Source organism: Miniopterus schreibersii, assembly GCF_964146895.1.
Source record: "Miniopterus schreibersii genome assembly, chromosome: 11".
Classification (NCBI taxonomy): Eukaryota; Metazoa; Chordata; class Mammalia; order Chiroptera; family Miniopteridae; genus Miniopterus; species Miniopterus schreibersii.
The window spans coordinates 20,241,908-20,263,620 of NC_138111.1; the positions used below are offsets into that span (position 1 = coordinate 20,241,908).

The 21,713-nt window shown below is 38.6% G+C and overlaps 1 protein-coding gene across 7 annotated transcripts in view; it reads right to left on the bottom strand.

Annotated features, from left to right (window-relative positions):
* The window catches only part of FKTN (fukutin), a 43,718-nt gene that overhangs the window by 20,918 nt on the left and 1,087 nt on the right, over nt 1-21,713 (bottom strand). For 4 of the 7 annotated variants that reach the window (XM_081151287.1, XM_081151286.1, XM_081151291.1 and 1 more), the window contains exons 2-9: nt 19,545-19,751; nt 17,160-17,219; nt 13,063-13,266; nt 9,312-9,589; nt 8,499-8,631; nt 5,212-5,341; nt 2,801-2,934; nt 932-1,059 (exon numbers count right to left, since the gene is read on the bottom strand). In XM_081151287.1, coding sequence (XP_081007413.1) covers nt 932-1,059; nt 2,801-2,934; nt 5,212-5,341; nt 8,499-8,631; nt 9,312-9,589; nt 13,063-13,266; nt 17,160-17,219; nt 19,545-19,751 — 1,274 coding nt within the window. Of the gene's footprint in view, nt 1-931; nt 1,088-2,800; nt 2,935-5,211; nt 5,342-8,498; nt 8,632-9,311; nt 9,590-13,062; nt 13,267-17,159; nt 17,220-19,544; nt 19,752-20,873; nt 21,110-21,713 lie in introns of those variants that run through there. The other 3 variants (XM_081151289.1, XR_013999846.1, XM_081151290.1) reach the window with 3 other exon arrangements.

The following is a 21,713-nucleotide window of genomic DNA, read 5'->3' on the forward strand; positions in this document are numbered from 1 at the left end:
AATCTATGTAAAATGTTCATAACAGTGCCTGACACACAGTAGTTCTAACCAAATTTAACAGATGAGATGAATGTTCAGGAAAGCAAAGGTCACTTGAGTTCTGGGTCACTGAGGTCTCCAGGTCGGCCTGACTCCAAAGCCCCGCTCTGGGCCTCATCCCCTTCGTGCTCCCTCAGAATGGGGAGTAGGCCAACTGGGTCATAAAGGAGAGCAGAGCCACTCTAATGCTGTTTCTGTCTTTACTCATCAAAGACTTTTACTACGGCAGCATTAAAAAAAAAATGTTTAAAATGCCAGCCTAACATACTGCATTCCTTTAGTTCTGAAGCAGCCCCCCCCACAATTTTTCCATCTGTGAATCCTGTGTCTGATGATTATAATTGGCAGTTCTTCCTTTCTTAGTAGCACATAAAATGGTACATCTTACAATGTATATCATCTTATATTTGACCAAATATGGTAGCTGTTAGGTCCAATGAGCATCTTTTAAGGATCAGCCCTCAGCCTATGTTAAAGGCACATGCCAGAGCTTTCCCAGTGCCCATGGCCTCATTCGATCCCAATTTCCTCACTGAAACTTCACTCCACCATGACTGTCTCCTTACTGGCCTTCACCCATCCCCATCCAATTATCAAGCTCCTACAGCTCTAACAGTCAATCGTGTTTTGGCTCAGGCTCTGGGCTTGGTTTTATCTTTCTGACAACTCAAGGGCTTCTAATCACAGTGACTCTCTGGACTGACAAACCCAGGGACACTTCCTCCTTGTAGACTGTCCTGATAGGTGGTCCTCACATCCCAAACATACCTGGGCTCTAAGGGTAAGCTGAGAAAATATTAGCTAGTAACGGAGCCATGACAGAGACTTTTTCCCCTCTAACCTCTGAAGTTATTTCTATAGGCCCTTTAAAAAGTACTTATCTGATGCATACTTAAATTTTTTCCCTGTTTTGGCCTGAGTGCCTCCATTCCACATATGGTCAGTCTCTTCATAGAAGAAAAAAATGTCAAGTTTTACATCATCTTTTCCCTGGAAAGATAGTTCCAAGCTGTCTTCTACCTAGAGGGAAGAGGAAAACCTTCACAGACTGAAACAAAGGAAATATGTATTTTTTAATTAAAAAGACAATCTTTTATATAGAGTACTGATTTTAAGATACACGTTTTTTTAAGCTGCAGCACCTCTGAAATTGGGGTGCATCAGTAGCATGCCATCATTTGAGTTCTTTCTTAAATGCATATAAAATAATGTTGCTTCTCCCAACTGATGACGACTCAGGGTAGTGGCTTAGCAGTAGTTAAATTCCCACTCTGCTGAACCTCCTGTGCCCGAGCCCCTTTCTGACTAAGAAAAGAACCAAAGACAAATCACTCCCTTGAATAATCAAGTATGACTGTCAGGAAAGTTTTTCGTTACAACCAATGAACAAGTACTTAAGCAAATGTTGTATTACAGAAGCCCATATATATATATATATATATATATATATATATATATATATATATATATATATATACACACACCATGGAGCATGGCAATATGTACGTGAAAAACATAAATAAAAGTTAAAGGAACAAAGAATTCTGAGCATATTTTCCAAAAGAATCTTATCCTACAAATAACTGTGTTCCCACTGGACTTGGTGCATCCGTCTGTTACTGAATCAATCACATAATTATTTATGTGGTTTTTCCCTTCCAATTAGACAGTGAGCTCCTCAAAAGCAAGCACGGTAGCTCATTCACCTTTGTGCCCTGGGTGCAGGGCACAGTGCAGGCACACAGTGCGCACTAAGTAAATGTTTGCTGAATGACTAGAGCTCTGTTGCTTTCACATTGACCTTAGGAAAACATTTTATTAATTTTTTAAATAAACAGAATGCTTATGATGAGGAAAGTAATTTTCCAGTGACTAAACATACTTCTACTTGACTTCCTGGACAATACCGCCCTAGAAACAAGAACATTAATAGGCGTGGCTCAGCGGTTGAGCGTCGACCTAGGATCCAGGCGATCGGGGTTCGATTCCCGGTCAGGGCACATGCCCAGGTTGTGGGCTGCAGCCGATCAATGACTCTCTCATCATTGATGTTTCTATCCCCCTCTCTCCCCCTCCTTTCCTCTCTCTGAAATCAATAAAGATATATTTACAAAAAACAACCAAGAAAACAATTTTAAAAATACTTTAAAAAAAAAAATAGTAAGGTGATTACAAGGAATCATAGGCATAGGGCAAAGGAATCAAACTGTGTAAAAGGAGATTTCATCTAAGTCACGATGACCTATTCCTAGCTGACCTCTGAGAAAATTGCTGTGACCTAGGACAGATGAAATAAACAAGAAATTCAAGGACTGTTTGAAATGAGTCTCTATTTCTAACTCTTAGCAATCGATGAACTGTTTTCTGTAGATAATGATACAATACCTAAGTGAACATAAAATTAAATGACTCATGAGAAACAACATAACTTCAGGTACGGTAGGTGGTATTCTCACTTATTACATTAATTGTATTTTATATGTTGCATTAATTATATATTATACTGTTGTCTCAGATAATGGGAATTCATCTGCAAAAGCCCAAGGTCTTTCTCTCCTTACTATTAATAGAATGGAAGATTTTCCAGTTTCCCTTTAATAGTGCAGAGGTCATAAGTGGCAACAAGCTTCTGCTGCTCTCATTCTGGCGAATACTGAGTGATAAAATGACACACGCAATGTTCTCAATCATTTCTGAGTTAATACAAATTTTACTCTTGAGACATGTTACTTATGAAGTGAAGCAGATTTTTATTACTGACCTTCCCAAATTTGTGTTTGAGTGGAAGTCCTGCATCCTGAAATGCTGAAATAATATCAGATCTGTAATCTTGTATAAAAATTCCTAGGTCGACATCTTTACTATAAGGAATAATACTGCACTGCCGATACCATCCTAAAAAAAGAAATAATAAAACTTTTTTAAAAACTTCAGTTTGGAAAAAAAAGTCATTATTATAATGAAAGATCTTTGGATTTTATTTCATAGGATTAGACTTAGTGTGCTTTACTAAGATTATTTTTAAAAATTAAATCCCAAACTGAAATCTGTGGTTACAGAACCCACCTGTTGAAGAACCTTTCCTTCCTTCCTTCCCTCCCTCCTTTCCTCCCTCTCCCTCCTTCCCTCCCTTTCTTCTTCCCTTCCTTCCTTTTATTGGTCTGAGCACTAAGCATCCTCAAAAACTTTCATAATATATTTTAATTTCTGAATAAACCATTAGCTTTAATAATGTTAACTGGGACATCCTTTTTAAAAAATTAAATTACTTTTGAGAATGTTTAATCATAAATCTCTAATGATGAAGGCTGCCTTTAAGATATGCTAAAAAATATAATGCTTAAACAATATCCTTTCCTGAGCAGTAATTTGTAGAACTTAACAGCTCTGAATAGCTCATGTTTGATGGGTCATATAGAAAAGAAAAGCAGTGTCAACCTCGATTTTCAGCATACTGTCAAAAGCCATTTACTGTCAAAAGCTATTTCTAGGTATTTACTATGTATCTACTTCTCAATCAGGTGCTACAGTACTATACTAAGAAAAACAAACAAACAATTTATACCGTCATATTGCTGAGGGCTCCTCAGCCTCCACTATTATTCTTCTAAGCCTTCTGTCCAAATTATTAAAAAAGTAAATAAAGGTCTACGATTAGCTTTATAGGCAGTACTATCAGGCAGTACTGTTTGGAATTCTAAACTTCCATTTTATTTAACACGGATCTTTAGAAGCCTAGGATGGGGAGGATCTCACCTGTAGTTTAAGAAAAATCTACAATCTACATCTGTAAAATGGAACTATTTTAAAACAGTTTATTCATAAACTATTAAAAATGGAAGGCTCTTTAATATAATCTAATCCAGCCCCCTCATTTTACAAATGCCCTTAGATTAAAAAAACAACAAAAAACATGGGGCTAAAAGCTCAAAACAAACCATGACAAATGATTAACACGTATTTCTGACGACACAGTTGATAAAACTATTTTGCTTTAAAAGTTCAACCTGAAAGCATGTACCACACACGTGCATGAGACGTCCTTTCCCGGCTTCCTCCAGCTCTCAGTTCCCCGTGGGGAAGAGCCACGTGAATCTCCCACAAAGTCTGACAGACAGCATAACCAGATATCCCAGTCTACGCCTACTGCCCTGCATAATTATTAATGGGGCTCCCTTTCACTCTCAAAAGCCTCTTGAATTAGGAATAAATTACATGGCAATCCTATAAAAGCAGGGGCAGAATTAATTTTTGTACTAACACAGTTATAATCAAGAAAGAACCGATTATAGCCAACTTCAGTCCTAAACGGGAGGGAATAAAAGCTACAGCATTGAAGACTCTCAGTAGCTTGACGTTCCAAAGAAGGCCGGGCCAAAGCACGGCACAGCGAGCCCGAAGTCCTTCTCAGATTCTAACAGCAACTCCTCGGCACGGGACAGTCCCCACTTCCCAGTCGCAGTGAACAGGGTGTGGTTAAGGCAGCTGTCCCATCAGTGACACTATAGACGACCTGGAAAAAGTGTGTGGAAGACCTCATGGCTCTGCCTTCGGCGTTTCTCCTGGTGGAAACTTTTGTTGCGAGCAAGTTGTTTGCATGATGTGTAAGTAAAGAAACTGAATAGTTTTGTTTTTTTTTAAAAATACAACAATCTTTGGGATAGAAATAATAACATGCTAATGTAAGGATTACCTGAAAATCAAATACAGTCTACATGTTCTGATGTAAGTTTTAAACACATGAATTATAATTTTTGTTAAAGACAAATGTGACCTTCCTAACTCACTTTCTTTTTTTTTTTAATATATCTTTATTGATTTCAGAGAGAGGAAAGGAGAGGGAGAGAGAGAGATAGAAACATCAACGATGAGAGAGTCATTGATCGAACCCACAACCCGGGCATGTGCCCTGACCGGGAATCAAACCCCAATCGCCTGGATCCTAGGTGGAAGCTCAACCGCTGAGCCACGCCCGGCTGGGCCCTAACTCACTTTTATGTTCCTGAAATTAATTTCTCTAAAGAAATCAATAAATTCTTGCTCCACGCACTGCATTTATCCTACATATGACACTTCCACTATCACTGACATTGTGTCATCTCAAGCAGTCATCCCTAAAGCCAAAGACGACAAAATGACACCAAGACAAATGTAAAGCCACAAGAATTTTACCTAGACAGGTTCCGCTGCTCAGCCAGAACCGGACTCCCAATTTCTTTAATGTTTTGGCTGCGAGTTGCAACAATTCCTTTGCACTCTTCCGAAAGGTCATGGCTTCCACAGTGCTATCATCAAGGTACTGCTACAGATACAATAAATAGTCAGCTATTACAGCCACTCCTAAATTGCTAGAAACATTTCTGTGACATCCAAATTAAATTTGAAAATTAGCACCATATATTTTTTTACTATAAAAATAAAGTTTCAGAGTTTACAGTTAGTCACACATTTATTTCCTGGAGTTTCCTTCCAAGAAACCTGTGTACACAAGAACAGGAGTACCAAAGAACAGGAGTAGAATGTGCAGCAACACCCAAATAGCAATGAGCACAACTGGCACCCAGGTCTTGGCTTCTAAAAGCAACCAGGACTTAAAGAAATGGTTGATTCCAGGGTTGTGGCAGGGAAATTTACAAAATGAACCTAGAATACCTTGTGCCAAAAAGCAAGAAAATGCTCAAAAAATGATGGAGACATGTCAAAAACACAGAAGTCATCATGAAGGGGTTCCCAATGGACAAATATGGAACAATTATAGGATCAAAATAAATAATAAAATAATTGCAAGAATAGAAAACCATGAGTTCATACTGATATAAACAAATAAATGGAAAGTTTGATGATGACACTGACAATATTTACAGAGTTTTAAAGTAGGTTTATGCCAAATACTATTAATTACAAAGGTAAAAAGTAGAAATTCCCCAGGGTTGAAGCCAGCGGACAGCACTGTAATCAAGTGATCAATGTCACTGTCAACAGTAATGGGACAAATCAAAGTCGTGCGGCACTTGAGAGGATGTAAGGAAAAGAGCACAGCATCACCTATGTGACTCCCAGTAAACCTGTATAACCCGGATCTAACATGACGAAAAACCAGACAAACCCCAGATAAGGTAGAATTTACAAAATCCAAAAGTATCAAGGTCATGAAAGTAAAAAATAGACTCTGAAACTGTGCCAGACTAAAGGAGACTGAAGAGACAAGGAAATTAAATATGTGGTGCTAAACAATCCTTTTGTTCCAATGGTTATTACTAGGACAATTAGAAAAACCTTAATGGGGATTAAATGGTATTAATCTATGTGTTAATTTCCTGATTTTTGATTAAGCCCCGTGGAGAATATTCTTGTGTTTAGGAAATATTAAATTATTTGATGTTATGGGGTATATGGCCTACAACTTATTCCCAAATGGTTCAGGGAATAAAAAGATATTGTATTGTATTTGCAACTTTTCTAAAAGTTTGAGAATGTTTCAAAATAAATTATAATTTTTAAAAAAGTTTGGAGGCTGCATTGCGCGATTTTCAGATTAGTTCACTGCTTGTTTCACACCAGGCATTGTATTTAAGACAGTCTGGCGCCATCAAGTGCTCAAAGTTATGTATGTTCACTTTAATTTGAAAATGGACCCTCCTGGTATTTTTAATTATGGTTTTAACATAAGGAATGATGAAGAATGAAACATTTAAGAGGATAAAAACTTTAAAAAGTTATCGATCCCATCACGCACTCTATATTAGTAATACCAATACATTAGCAGAAGAGGAAAGAACAAAGGAGGAATCACAGGTCTGTATTGGGGCTGAGACGGACACAGACAACGTGAAGAATGAATACGAAGCTCCACCTGATCGTGTTACGAATATAAACCTCCAGGCAGCGCTGCAGTCTTGCTTGTGATGGTACTTTAAACATCAAAACTATGAACCTGTGATAAACTAAGCTGCATCGGTCATCCATACTCTTTACACAAATGCTGATTGTTTGCCCTCAAAATCTCAAAAGAATGAAAATATGGAATTAAAAAATATGACACTATCTCCATGATTTCTCAATAGTTTGAAACATTTTAAATTTTACACTGCATTCCCACAGAGACCAACAAATGAGTCTGGGCAAATGCTTACTAGGTCATGGAGTAGCTCTAATCAGTGTCCCTAAAAAAAATTTCGTTCAAATACGCACACTATTCTCCATGCATTCTGCCCTGGTTATAGGATCTTTTCTTTGTGCCAGGTACATGCTAGATATTGGGGCAACAGCGGTGAGTAAAGTAAGATGTCTGCCATCGAGAAGTTCACATAATCTAGCAGGGGGAGAAGAGACACATTCACAATTCACTGTGATAATTACTACGCCAGGGGTGGCAACCAAAATAAACTTCCTTAAGGCAGAAGGAGTGGACAGTCAAGTTCAAGCACCAGGCCACACGTCTTCTGCTTCTTGTTACCAGGTGGTAGGGGTATGATGGGCAGCACCTGCCCACTAAAGCAGGCTGTCCACACATGCAGTTTTCCAGCTTTTCGTCCACGAGGCTGTCTGGGTGTGTTCACAGCTCCACAATTACAGATTTAAAGGAACAGTGTTAGGAAGGCTCACTTGGGCCTACATCCTGGGGATCAGCACAGCCAATTAGAGAAACCTTGCATTTGCTGGTGCTGGGCACTTGACCAGTGATAATATAGCTGGTACATTTTCCCACTCTGCTCCTGTACTGTGTACACAGCTTTCTTAGAAGGGAACCCCAGAAAATAAAGGGCAGGTGGAAGAAATAAGGTACCAAAACCCCACTGTAAATTCCACTGTTTTCCCATTTTTCTGTTTCATGTCATTGCTTAGAGATGCACTTTCATGCCCTTCAAACTCATCTTTATATCCCCGGGGTCAGCAGAGTTCCTGGGAGACAGGCTTTTAATAAATGTTTATTGAGTTGAAAGCCAGGGGCAGCAGAATAAAGTAAAGTTCAAAAGCACTTGGTCTTTGTGTAGCATTTATCTTCAAAACCCTCATAAACACAAAAAATTTCATATTCAGTGCCAATCCTCTGAGAAAAACGGTATTTTCCGTGAAATTTTCTCTAAGATTTTCCCCCATGGCCCATCTTCTGCAGCGGCTTCCTCCTGGCTGGAGTGCTTCAAGAACAGAATGCACATGGAGTTTATGGGCCACATCCTAACTGGAATCAGAGGCCAGTGCTAACCTACCAAAGTCTATCCAATAAAACAAGGTCTCCATACATATCAAACCATGTCAAACAGTTTCTTAAGATAAAGTTTAGTCTACTTTTTTAAAAATAAAAAGAAAACAATCTAGGAGAAAATAAATGAATCAAAAAAATGTTTTCTACCCATTTTCCATAAGTCCCTTCATCTGCCCCCCCCCCCGCCCCCAGAAAAGTAAAAACAAACACACTTCCTTTAATTTTAAAAGTATACTATTTGGTTATCGCTAACCTGAAAGAATGCTCGAGCTTCTTTATACCGACACTCAATAAACCTAGAGTGTGGTATTTCTTCTAGAAAGTGCACTGGATCTTTTGGAATGAGAACTTCTAGTCCATCAACAGTAATCTGCTGTAAGTCTGGCCTGAAAACAAAAGTTAAGATTTGTTGCAAGGACTTAACCCAAAGCAAGTACTGGCAGCCTCTTCAAAATATACAGCATAAGCAAAATTGCTAAACATCAAGCATATTTTCTTCAATTACCTCAGATATCAATTTTTAAGATCTACTCTCTTAGCAACTTTCAAATATCCAGTACTGCAGTGTTTCTATTAGTCACCTTACTGTATATTACATCCCAGAACTTATTTCCCTCGTAACTGGAAGTTTGTACCTTTTGACCACTTTTACTACGTAAGTATATATCCACGAACATACTTTATCCTGTGTTTGAACTTTGTATAAATAGAAGCATAAGATTTGCATTCTTTTATGCCTTGCCTCTGCCACCCAACACTTCAGGATTCATCTCTGTTGCGGCAGAGTCCACTAGTGCCCTTCGTTTCTCTGTTCTACACTACTACTCACTGTATGGATATATGATGTTTTGTTTGAGGGCATTAAGAACAATGTTGCTATGTACATTCTTATATATAGTTCCTGGTGCGTCTGTGCATGAATTTCTTCCTCATGAGGGATATTCGCATTTCAAACTGAGCTATGTGAACTGCATGCTAGATTTAATTACTGAATGTAAAAAAAAGAGTAAGAAGTCATGACTGGATGATACAGGTTTCATATTTCCCCTTTAGACCCAGAATTTACCTGTCAAAAGCTCCTGGAAAACGACCAAACTGTAACTTTCGAAAAGGAACAAACTTCTTGTCGATGTGTCCTTTGAGGCGTAGATGGCCATGCCAGAGGTAGTTGCCGCTCCTCTCGTAAAAGACCACCAAGTGGATGGCATGTGTGGCCAGTTTGCAGATGTAGTGCAGGGGGATTTCAGTTCCAGAAAGCGAGTCTATCCCATCCAGCCGGGGGTCTTTGCTCTTGATCTTCAGGCACTGAAATCCCATGTTTTCAGCTATCCGAAACCAGCCTTCCTAAAACCAAAGAAACATCAAGCGTGAATATTTAAAACTAAATACTAGTAGCAAAACTAAAATGATTCTCATACTGAATGAAGCCATACATATTTTTGTGCTAATCTGTTCTTTGCCTGAAGATTTTAAAATGAGGATGGTGAGGGGAAGGAGGTAGTGGGAGAAAAAAGAAAAGTACCAAAGAGAGAAACTAAGTAGCTTGAAAGACATGTTCAAAGACTCTCTTTATGAAAATATATACAAATTTCTTCCCTGGAATGAGAACACTCATTTTAGTGTTCTCTTATTAATATCTATAAAATAAATGTTAATATACATAAGGATAGAACTTGTAATTCTCAATTTAACTTCTAATACTCTTTATCCTCAAACATGCTTGAAAAAAGTAGTGCTTTCATCCTATATACCCCAACACCTTAAACTGCTACTATAATAGATGCCCATCATAATGCAAATCAGTAGGAGACATACTATGAAACAAAGTGCATTTTCTAACATCATTAGTTATAACATAAATCTCATATAACAAGATTAATATAGATGGCAGATTTCTAGTCCTAATTTCAACAACCAATGCTATAGATTATTAAACAGTGTTCGTTATAAAGAACACCTTATGTTTGAATAGGAATTTACAATATTCAAGGAGCTTTTATAAACATTATTGCATTTACTTATGACATCTATCTTATAAAGTAAGTAGTACAGGTATTATAAAGAAACAGACTTATGGAAATCTAAAGGAACAAAATTAATAATACCAGCAGTTTGCTCTGGACTAGCCTCAATGATGAAAGACACAAGCCTCAGGCACCTCCACTGCCACATCTGCCAGCCAGCCATCCCGGGGAGGCAGAGCTGCCTAGCTGACTGGCAGCTGCCTAAGTGAGTCTTAGCTGAGACCAGAAGCACTGCCCAGCTGAATCCTACCTAAACAGCTAAGTCACAGATTCATGAGCTACATAAATGGGTGTTGTTTATGCCACTACATTTTGGGGTGATTTTGTTTCCCAGCAGAAGCTAATTGCTACATAAGTCAAATTAGAAATCAAATGTGCAAGCAAAAGGAAACATTTTTGACATGCAGGGTTTCCACCTCTCATTCACCCTTTCTAGAAGGGAATTCCTGAAATGTGAAGGGGAGTTACGGAGCACTATCTGCACAGCAGATCAGCCTGTATCAGGGCAGAAAGACCAGGAGCTCTAGGAGGTATGTCGCCAAGAAAAAAAAATTAAACTGAGAGATTACCTGATATGATAGATCCTATTGAGAGTATTAGAATTGTTTGTTTTTTGTGTTTTAAATATATTTTTATTGATTTCAGAAAGAGGAAGGGAGAGGGAGAGAGAGATAGAAACATCAATGATGAGAGTCAGTGATCGAGTTGGGGATCGAGCCCGCAACCTGGGCATGTGCCCTGACAGAGAATCGAATCTCGACCTCCTGGATCACAGGTCGATGCTCAACTGCTGAGTCAAGCCAGCCAGGCAAGATACTAGAGTTCTATATTTCTGTTGCAGAGTTCACACATGGATTGATAGATACAGGGGTAGGAGAAAGTAGGTTTACAGATGTGAGTACGTGAAACACAGAGTTTATTCTTGTATTATTATTTATTTAATTATTGTATTATTTATTATTGTATAACAACTCTAAACCTACTTTTGTCCACCTCTGTATATAAAAAACTAGCAATCAACAAAGGAGAAAAAAAGAGTTGTATAAGAAAAGAAATTTAATCAGAGTAAACTAGGTAGCACCCGTGTGATTATATTTTCATAATAATACTGATTTAACTAGAAAATTTTATCATCATTTCAGGATGATTATGGGAGAAGAGACAGAGAGAGTGTGTGTGTGACAAAATAGACACAAGAGCTAACTTCTCATAATTCATAATATCAATGTGCTATATTTAAAAAAGGAAGCATAAACATTTCATTTATAAATGAGAAGGTAAAGTAGACAGTTGAAAGTGGCTGGTCCCAGGAGTGGGAGTAAGGGGTAGGGAGAGAAGAGGCAAATACTGTTCTTTTTCATTATGAGCTTTGCGTGACTATCTGACTTTTAATACATTGTTTTTTATTATTAATGATTTGAGAGAGAGGAAGGGAAAGGGAGAGAGAGAAACATCAACTGGCTGCCTCCTGCATGGCCCCAACAGGAATCCAGCCTGCAACCTGGGCATGTGCCCCGATGGGGAATCGAACCAGTGACCTCTGGGTCACTCAACTGAGTCACACCAGCCAGGGCACTGTCTGAGTCAAAGTTCATTCTCTGGAGGCCCTGGGTAAGAGTTTGGGGCAATCCAGGAAATATGCAACTTCTCCTGCTTTCCCAAGCCACATGGTTGCCCTGGGGTGTAACCCCACCTGTCACAGGTTACAGAGCTGAACAGATTCCACTGCAGAACTAGTACACACACTATCACGGGTGGCTGACTGGCTAGTTGAGTTCATTTAGTCTGATGCTAATTTTCATATTCTTACTTGAATAACTCCTCAGAATGAAAAACAATAAAGTTGGGAATTTAGAGGTATTCAAAATAAAGAAGCAAAGTTTTGGCGTGTTTAATTGAGACTTTTTTTTTTTTACTACTGTGTGACTTTTAAGTGTATGTTTGAATTTCTGGATACACCTAAGCAGCATCCACTCTAGTAGTAAACAAGTACTGTGCACTTACAAAGTAGAAAGAATGGCGCTATAGATTAGGGTTACCACCTCCACATATATTTTGTGTGGCAGATTCTGAAAACTCATCGCCAAGTCCCCTCCTACTGGCCTGCCTACATGGGTGGAAAGGCTAAATACCTGTCTTTTTAGCCTCTTTCACAACAAGGAGACATATGAATATAGCTCTGGGCTGTGAGCTATAAGTAGTTCACCACCAGCAGCTGAGAAAACTTTTACTTCTAAAGATGGACATTATCACCATCCTTTCCTGTGACCTTCCTGCCTTGAACATGAGCATGGTGCCTGGGAGCTAGGACAGCTGTCCAGTGAGGGATATAAGGCCTGGTGTCAGTAGGCAGCTGAATTAATACCAACAGCCACCAACCTTTCAACATCTGGTTATACAAGAAAAAGAAATCCCCTATCTGCTTAAGCTATTACTTTTTTAAAAATTTATTTTTGAATTAGGTTGACATTCAATATTATACTAGTTTCAGATGGCCAGCATAGTGGTTAGACATTTATATAACTTACAAATTGATCCCCCCAATAAATTTATTCCCCCAATAAGCCCAAAACTATGACACCAGGCATAGTTATTAAAATATTATTGACTATATTCCCTATGCTGTACTTTACATGCTTAAGCTATTATTGTGTCATTATTTATAGCTGGAAATATTCCTCGTACAATTTATAAAAAGCTTTTAGAAAATTTTTTAATGTTTTACATTTTAAGTGGTATCACCTCAGATTCTCTTGTAAAGACCTTCCGTTGTCTGAAAGCAGATCATCGTACCTCATTCTTCCACAGGTGATCCTGCAGTGCAAAGGCAGTGAAGTCTCTTGGAGCACAGAAAAAGCTGCATTCTGAAGTGGAGCCATGAGAAGTGTTTCTGACTTGTTCCAAGTTTTTATTAATCAATTCCAGAATCAAAGGATCAATAAGGAACACAGGTACATTCTGGCTCGATGTTAGCATAATAAATTTTTTAACTGCACGCTGTTTGAGAGGAAAAGAATCTCCTTAATTCTACTAAACCAATACAATAATCTATCTTATTAAATTTTATTCACTGATTTTGTAAGTATATATATAGTGTTTACTCAGTAGACACCATCCTTATTCTTATGCTAAAGTAACAATAATAATAATAATACATGGTCGTTACTCTCAAGAAGTACAGTCTACTGAAGAAGATGAACAGATACTTACATATCAAGGTAAAGCACATGCAACATATTATAAAGTACAAAATAGTAAGCTACTAATTAATTGTACAACAAAAGGATAAGAAAATCTTTGTAGAGAAAGTGGTATCAGAGATGAAACTTCAAGCTTACAAATTATTCTCTTGGTATTAGCTAAATCTGTTCAAGCAAAAGATGAAACACTAGACCTGTCAGCTTTTAAAAATCAGTCATGTCAACCTTTTCAAAACCAAAAGTCATTGTATGTGCCACTTTCCTTCATATTTATAATACTACTTAATAATCTTTCTAAGCAAAAGACCCCAATTAAAATACATTGCCAGCTTAACCCTTCCCATATATAGTTCAACTTTCTAATAATACTGCAGTGTTTTTAGATGTTATTGTGTTGGGCAGTAACTAGAGTCCTCTACTGAAGAAATAAAATTTAAAATTAGAATAGAAACAGACTAAATTACACTTAGAAGTAAACAATACCTAAGAATAGCAAAAATAAATAGAATAAAAGGTGTACATTATTGTTTAAAAAGCCTACTTCAATGCAAGCAATTATGATCTCAAAGAAATGTATGCCCTTCAAAAAAGAAAGAAAATTATAAACCACCAGTCTTCATGAACATAGATGCAAAAATACTTAACAAGACACTGAAAATCAATTCCAGTAGTTTTTTTAAAAGAAGAAAAAAAAAGTAAATATCGTATCATATCATGACCAAAAAGAATTTCTCCCAGGGAAAAAAGATAGCATTTGAAAATCAATCAATGAAACTCATCATATCAACAGAATAAAGGGGGGTGAAATCTATAAGAATATCAATACAGAAAAAGTATTTGACAAAATTCAATACCTATTAACAAATTAAGCAAACCAGGAATAGAACACTTCCTTAATTTGATAAAAAGTATGAACCAAAAATCTATTATTGAGTTGTAGAAGTTTTTATTTATCATTGATACTAGTTTTATGTCAGATATGTTTTGCAAATATTTTCTAGTCTGTGGCACGTCTATTCATTTTCTTAATGCTGTCTTTTGATGAGAAGTTTTAAATTTTGATAGTCTAATCAATTTTTCTCCTTTTTGGTTTTTGCATTCTGTGCTTTACACTAGAATAAAGGCGAAAGAAATGGTTTTGAGAGAAAGATGATGAGATGACAGACACTAGTACAAATAAAGTGCTTAATAAATGTTTGCTGAGTGAACCTCTTTCAGTTTAGTGTTAAATACAAACATCATGAGTATATATACAGCTTCATTATGATTATTAATATAAATATAGATTAGGGCAGGGTCAAAGGGAGATTCTCTAACTCACCTTCTAAATCTGCCTTCCAGGTTGTTATCAATGCAATCATCAATGCTCCTTGGAAACGGATGTCCAATAGCCTCTAAATCCAATTAATTCTTAATTGACATGACTATTGTCATCTGGCCTTCAGTAATTCATTTTGTTTACAAGAAAGAAAATTGTCTTGTTGAAAATAGGACACTAGAATAGCCTGTTCATCTGCCAGTGTACACAATTTTATCAGAACCTAAAGCGCTTGTTGGGATTTGTTCTTAGTGAAAAGCTAGGTCTTAACAATCATCATTTTCTTTTCTAAGTGCTTTCATGGTATCTGTTTAATAATTCACTCTAGAATTTTATTAGGGCTCAGTATCACACTTATTGATCAGAGTTCACCTTTCATTCCTTCTAAAATATTGGAACAAAAGTATTTCAGTACTTCTTCCTTCCCTGTCATTAAGCAACTATTGTAAAGAGTGACTTTTAGTGCTTTAAGCTGCTCTCTACGTTTCTGCTCATGTACCTTGGAAGTAAACCTTTTGTAAAAATCCGTTATTTTCTTCCACCTCAAGGATCATTCCCTGAATGAAGAAGATGTGGCTGCCCTACTTTTCCTGTTACGTGAAGCTTTAAATGATTCACAAATTCCATTTAAAAATGTATCAATGAACCTGCACCCCCGCTGAATGCTTTATATACTAAAGGTTTGGGAAGTGCTGTTGGTTAATCCAGACAAAGTAAAGACTTCTATCTCACTGAAGCCATTACAGCTTTAAAACTTTTTCTGAACATGCTCTTTCAGTTTACATATAAGGAATCTTAATAAATGGCAAACTTGGAAAGTATATGTTACCTTAAGTATCATACTTTAGAATTTTAAAATTTATAATAGAGAACCTCCATTGTCTTCAGATGGGTATATTTCCCAGCTGTTAAAAACCAAATTTCAAATCTCAACAAATGATTTCACTCACAGGACAATAAACTTGGCCCAAGTGTTACCTCTGTGTTTTTCTTAAGGGTGGGATGGAGGCAGAGTGGGGCTAGACAGAATGCACAAAATGCCCCTTTTTATTTCTTTTACTAGATTCTTTAAAATTGTGACTGAGGAGAATGAACTCCAAGTGTGTCATCCCTCTTCCCTTTTCCCTCAGGTTATTCTAAGTGCAACGAGCAAAACATATGCTATTTTTAATAAATTAAGTTTACACTGAAATGTTTATGTATGGTGTCAGGTGGGTACTACATGTATTGAGAGGACCACTTCGTAAGTTATATCAATGTCTAACTACTATGCTGTACACCAGAAACTAATACTGAATGTCAACTGTAATTGAAATATTTTTTTTAATGTTTTAAAGTTCACATTGATAGTTCTAGACATGATAGTTGAGGAGTCTAATAATACAATATCCCAGACTTTACCCTTAAAATAGTGGGTTCAAATTCAGTTGGTGTCACCAATGACCTAAAATTATCACTAGTACTTTATTGCTGCTGGTGATTTGAAAGCCCACTTCTAATATACAGCTTTTCATAACTCTGATTAAACGGAAGCCAAAGATTGAGAAATATCTGGTCATATCCAAAATGTATACTACCAGGAGAAATGTAATTTTAGTAACCTCGCTTTGTTTTTCATTCTAAGTTTAGCAAAAAAAAAGAAAGAAACTATGTTTTATAAATGTGCAGGCTCTGAAATTTGTAAACCAAAACAGGGATATATTGTAATATTGCTAGTTTCTCTTATCTTATAAAGGAAACATGTTGAATAGGCTTTTACTCCTAGTCATCATTTTATAGTTCAGTTCTTTTTTTTTTTTTAAGATTATTTATTTATTTATTTATTTTTAAAAATATATCTTTATTGATTTCAGAGAGAGGAAAGGAGAGGGAGAGAGAGAAATAGAAACATCAATGATGAGAGAGTCACTGATTAAGCCCGCAACCGGGCATGTGCCCTGACCAGGAATCGAACCCCGATTGCCTGGATCCTAGGTCGACGCTCAACCGCTCAGCCATGCCCGGCCGGGCTATAGTTCAGTTCTTAATAACATATTTACTCATTTGGAGAAGCACTATAGCTAAGTGAATGACAGTTTTGGAGGCAAACAGAACCTGGATTCAGTCACTTACTAGCAAACTAACCTGAATCTCCTTAAGTGAACTACGGATAACAATGTACTGACTTGTTAAGAGTTTCCATGAGGACTAAATAAGACATAGCATATAAAGCACTGGGCATAGGGCCTGCCCCTTCTCCTCGACCACCTCAACTACTTCTCACCAAGGTAGCTATTATTATTGTCATCATACAACAAATACTTAATGAATATATAAATGAATAAACTAAAATAAACACTGTAGTTGAGGGATTTCTCGCTTATTGTACTTACCCATTGTATGCTCTCAAATCCAATTCGGCTTCCTTTGGATTTTGATAAATCAGCTCCATTCTAGGAAGATAACAAAAGAACATTTGAGTAAATCCAAAGCTCAGTAACCAGCATGCGACATTACATTTAAGGAGACATGATATTCAAACTACATAACTGGCTCATAATCATTAATAAGCATTCAAGTACCTATGTTCATAGTCAGGAGCTAAGAATTCTACAATTACACAATACAACTATCCAAGATAGAAAACACTGACAGATTGCAATAAGTTAATTAAGTTATTAAACAATAAAGTATATCTAGCCAACATCTCTAAACTAATTAATGTCCACCAATAAATAGTCAACTCATGGCTATTCCAAATCTCTTTGGAAAAAGTGTTTACCCATTTAGCTCCACATCCCTAATTTCAGCTTATCTCCAAACACTGAGTTAGTGTTAGTACACCTTGGCAAAGTGGTAAGAAAGTATGATAATATTTACTGAGCAGCTCCTAAGTGAACTGTGTTTGACATTTCCATATATGAATTATACATTCTTATCTATCTTGCATAACAATCTTGCAAAGTAGGCATTATTTCTGTTTCACAGACAGCTCCAGTGCCCACACTTTTCCTAGCATGCATCATAACTTCAAATGTTGAGGTTTTTAAAAAATATTTTTTAAAATATTCAGGCCTAGAGAATCAGTTTTCATTGGATAAGCCCCCAAGTACTCTGAAAGTAACAGGAAAAAGAATGTCTGATGGTCTAGAGGTAAGAGGAAGAATGTTTCACACTCAAAGAAGATTCAAAGAGGTTTCTTATGCCTTGAATGTGTTCCTTCTCTATAAGATATAAATGGGAGGATGCTGAAGAACAATTAGAACAGTCTCACCCTAAAAATAAAATGTACTCCAAGTCCTAAAATGGAGACTCATCTCATCCTAAACCACAAACTCAAGGACAGGGAAGAAATCCAGTTCATCTTAGTATTGCCAGTGTCTATCACGGTGCCTGGTTATTAGTAAATGCTTAATAAGAGTTTGTTAACTGGAGGGAAGGAGGGAAGAAAGGAAGGAGGGATATACTGAGTAATTAAGGTAGAGTCAGAACTGGTCTCTTCTCACAAGCACAGCAACTTAAACAACATTTTAGTAGCAAGGGATATTTGAGGGAAAAAACAACAAAGTGGCAGCTTTGTAATTCCCACCAGCATAAAAACAGAGTATCTTCTCCCCTATCTTAAAATAGTAATTGAAAAAAACACCCTCTTGACTTCTCTTTTCCCAACTAACAATTTTCTGTCACTCTTTACAGCAAAATTCCTAATGTGGGTTTTCACTGCCTCTAATTCCTCTCCTTCCAGGAACTCACTTGAGATTAAATTCACTCTGGCCTTGTCTCATTTGATCTATCAAGAACTGCTGATCACTGTGCCTCTCTTAAACATTTCATTCACCTGGCTTTCAGGATCCCCACACTTCTGGTTTTCCTACTATACCTCTCTGGCAACTCCTTCTTGGTCTCATTTCCTAAGTTCTTACTACCTCCCTGACATGTTGGAGGCTCTGAAAGCTCAGACAGAGACTTCGCTCTCTCATATACTCTACGTTCACTTCCTTGGTAACTTGTCTACTCATATGGCTTTAAATACCATCTATATGCTTACAACTCCCAATTTATATTCCCAACCATACCAGTCCTTTGAAATCCAAACTTATATATCCATTGTCTATTTACCTTCTTCATTTGGACGTCAAATAGGCATAGACAAAAAACCTCCTGATCTTCACTACCCCTCAGTTTCTCCCAGTTCTTCCCATATCAGTAATCAACTTCTCCCTTCCAATTATCTAGACCAAAAATACAATAGTTCCCAGACTCTTCTTTCATACCCTACATCGAGCCCATCAACAAGTCCTGATAGCTCTACTTTCCCTTCTCCACCACTAACGTCCTAGTCCAAGCCATCGTCACCCTGTGTAAATTACTAGAATCACCCTCTAACTTGTCTCTGTGTTTTGGCTCCTTCCCCTACAATCTATTTTCAACAGAGATGTTCTATGAAAATTATGAATCACTGAGTTCTTTCCAATGAGAGACAATCTGTTTAGAAGAATAAGAATTTTTACATAACTACATCAGAAAAATCCAACAGATATAAACATCACTGAAACTTAGCACCTTTGACTTTTAACTTAGTGTTGTTACAATAACATTTCATTGCAATTCTGAGTTGCTTGCCACACCCACAATGATGAAAACTGCAGTAAGAAATATTTCTGCAAAGATCTGAAAAACTGTGATTAATTTATGTGCTGCAAAAGGGAAGTAAGTATGTTAGGAAAATACACGCTAAATGAAGCCTAATGATGAGAAAGGATAAAAAAAAAAATTACCTTTGCTGATAAATAGTGCTTGTAGTAGTACAACTGAAACAGCAGAAACGCAGAACTCGTCAAAGTTAAAAGCGCCAGAATCACGTTCTTATTGAGTCTACTCATTAGTCTGCGGTGCTCGGTTGGTTGTCTTTCGAAAGTAACCCAGCTGGTTTCATCTTTTTGGATAAGAAGATAACCTTGTTTTCCATAAACAAGGAGGTATTTCTAAAGAGACAAAAACCTGTTTTTAATTTTTCACCTCTGATAACCAGCAACAGAAAAAAAAGTTATCTACAGCTCCACAGAACACACTTTGATTTGGTAACTTCCTATCGTGAAGAAACGATCAGTTCTGAGGACAAACGTGAAAGAACAAAAATGTTTATCATGGCATTCTTTACAATTGCAAATAACAAAAACCATACATGGGATATTTATAAAAACTGACTGACAGGGATTGGGGCTTCTCCCCCAGTTTCTGGTTCAGTAAGACCTGGTGTGGGGCCCTTTAATTTGCATTTCTGACAAGCTCCTGGGTGATGTTGCTGCTGCTGACCATGCTAAAAACCACTTCCATAGGGAGAAGAAATCAAAAAGTTTTTGGCCAAGGAACATCATCTGTAGGATAGCTCTTTGTTGCTTTTTGTGACCTAGGATGTGATCGGTTTTTACAAATATCCCAGGTATGTTCTCAGTTTTTGCAAGTGTAAGGCCATGAGAAAAATTTTTGTTCTTTCACCTTTAGTCTCATCTGTTTATTTCTTTAGGGCAAGAAATTTAATATAGTTCTAGTTCCTCTTGTCTCCTCTCCACTGTTTGATTTTGGTTAAATATATTTAGTTCTTCAAGGGCTTATCTTTATTCCTTTAATTATACTAACACCTCTGTTACTTGATATCTAAACTTTGTCTTTTGTTCTCCAGCTAAAAATAAAAGGAAACAGCAAGTTTATACTACCTCCTGCCTTCTCTTTCAATCCTGACTTTTATTAGTTATTTCTGCCTTGTTATAGTTCTATTATACTCTGTAACTACCGATCTCACAGTTATGTTGGCCCCATCCATACTGTGTTCCCTGCCACTCCTTTTGCTATCATCTCTGCTCATTTACTGGATGGCTGATGTGCAGCTTCTCAGTTCATCAATCCCAGCTTTTTCTACTGGGCTTCCCTCTTGTCCCCAATTCCTGCTGCTCGGCTTCATCGTTCTCTTTGACATGTGACAGGCTGAGGTTCATTCTTGGGAAACTCGCAACCTTCAGAAGTAGAAAGAGCCTGATGTCATCTAGGTCCTCGTTAGACATCTGAGAAAACGGAGGCCCAGAGAGAAGCGACTGGCCTCTTGTTACCTGAGAGATGGGTGATGGTGATGACACCTAAACTCGGCTCTCCAGATCCCTACCCAGAGCTTCTCACAGTCACCTCTGCACACACCCAATCTTTCCCGACATCGCCCGACTGGCCGGCAAACAGAGGGAGACGTCAAAGCCTTATGGGGCTTTACTTAGCATGGCCGGCAGTATCCACGCCATTATTATGCGCGCACTGCCTGCTTCGGTAAAAAATCCTGCACACAGACTAAAAGTTGATCCCAGGGGTAGAGCACCGGAAGAGAAAAGGGATGGCTAATTAAATCAAGCCCTCCCGGTGGAGCTGCTGCAGCCCCGCGCCGGCTGCGGGGCGCACACTGCACCGGGAGCCCGCGCGTCGGCGCCCGCCGCGCCCCGCCTCCCCTGCCCGCCGCCCCGGCCTCAGCAGCAGGGCCGCCGAGCCCCGCCTCCCCTGCCCGCCGCCCCGGCCCTAGCAGCAGGGCCGCCGAGCCCCGCCTCCCCTGCCCGCCGCCCCGGCCCTAGCAGCAGGGCCGCCGAGCCCCGCCTCCCCTGCCCGCCGCCCCGGCCCTAGCAGCAGGGCCGCCGAGCCCCGCGCCCCGCCTCCCCTGCCCGCCGCCCCGGCCCCAGCAGCAGGGCCGCCGAGCCCCGCCTCCCCTGCCCGCCGCCCCGGCCCTAGCAGCAGGGCCGCCGAGCCCCGCCTCCCCTGCCCGCCGCCCCGGCCCTAGCAGCAGGGCCGCCGAGCCCCGCGCCCCGCCTCCCCTGCCCGCCGCCCCGGCCCCAGCAGCAGGGCCGCCGAGCCCCGCGCCTCGGCTCCCGCCTCTGCGCCTCCGCTCCCGCCTCTGCGCCTCCGCACCCGCT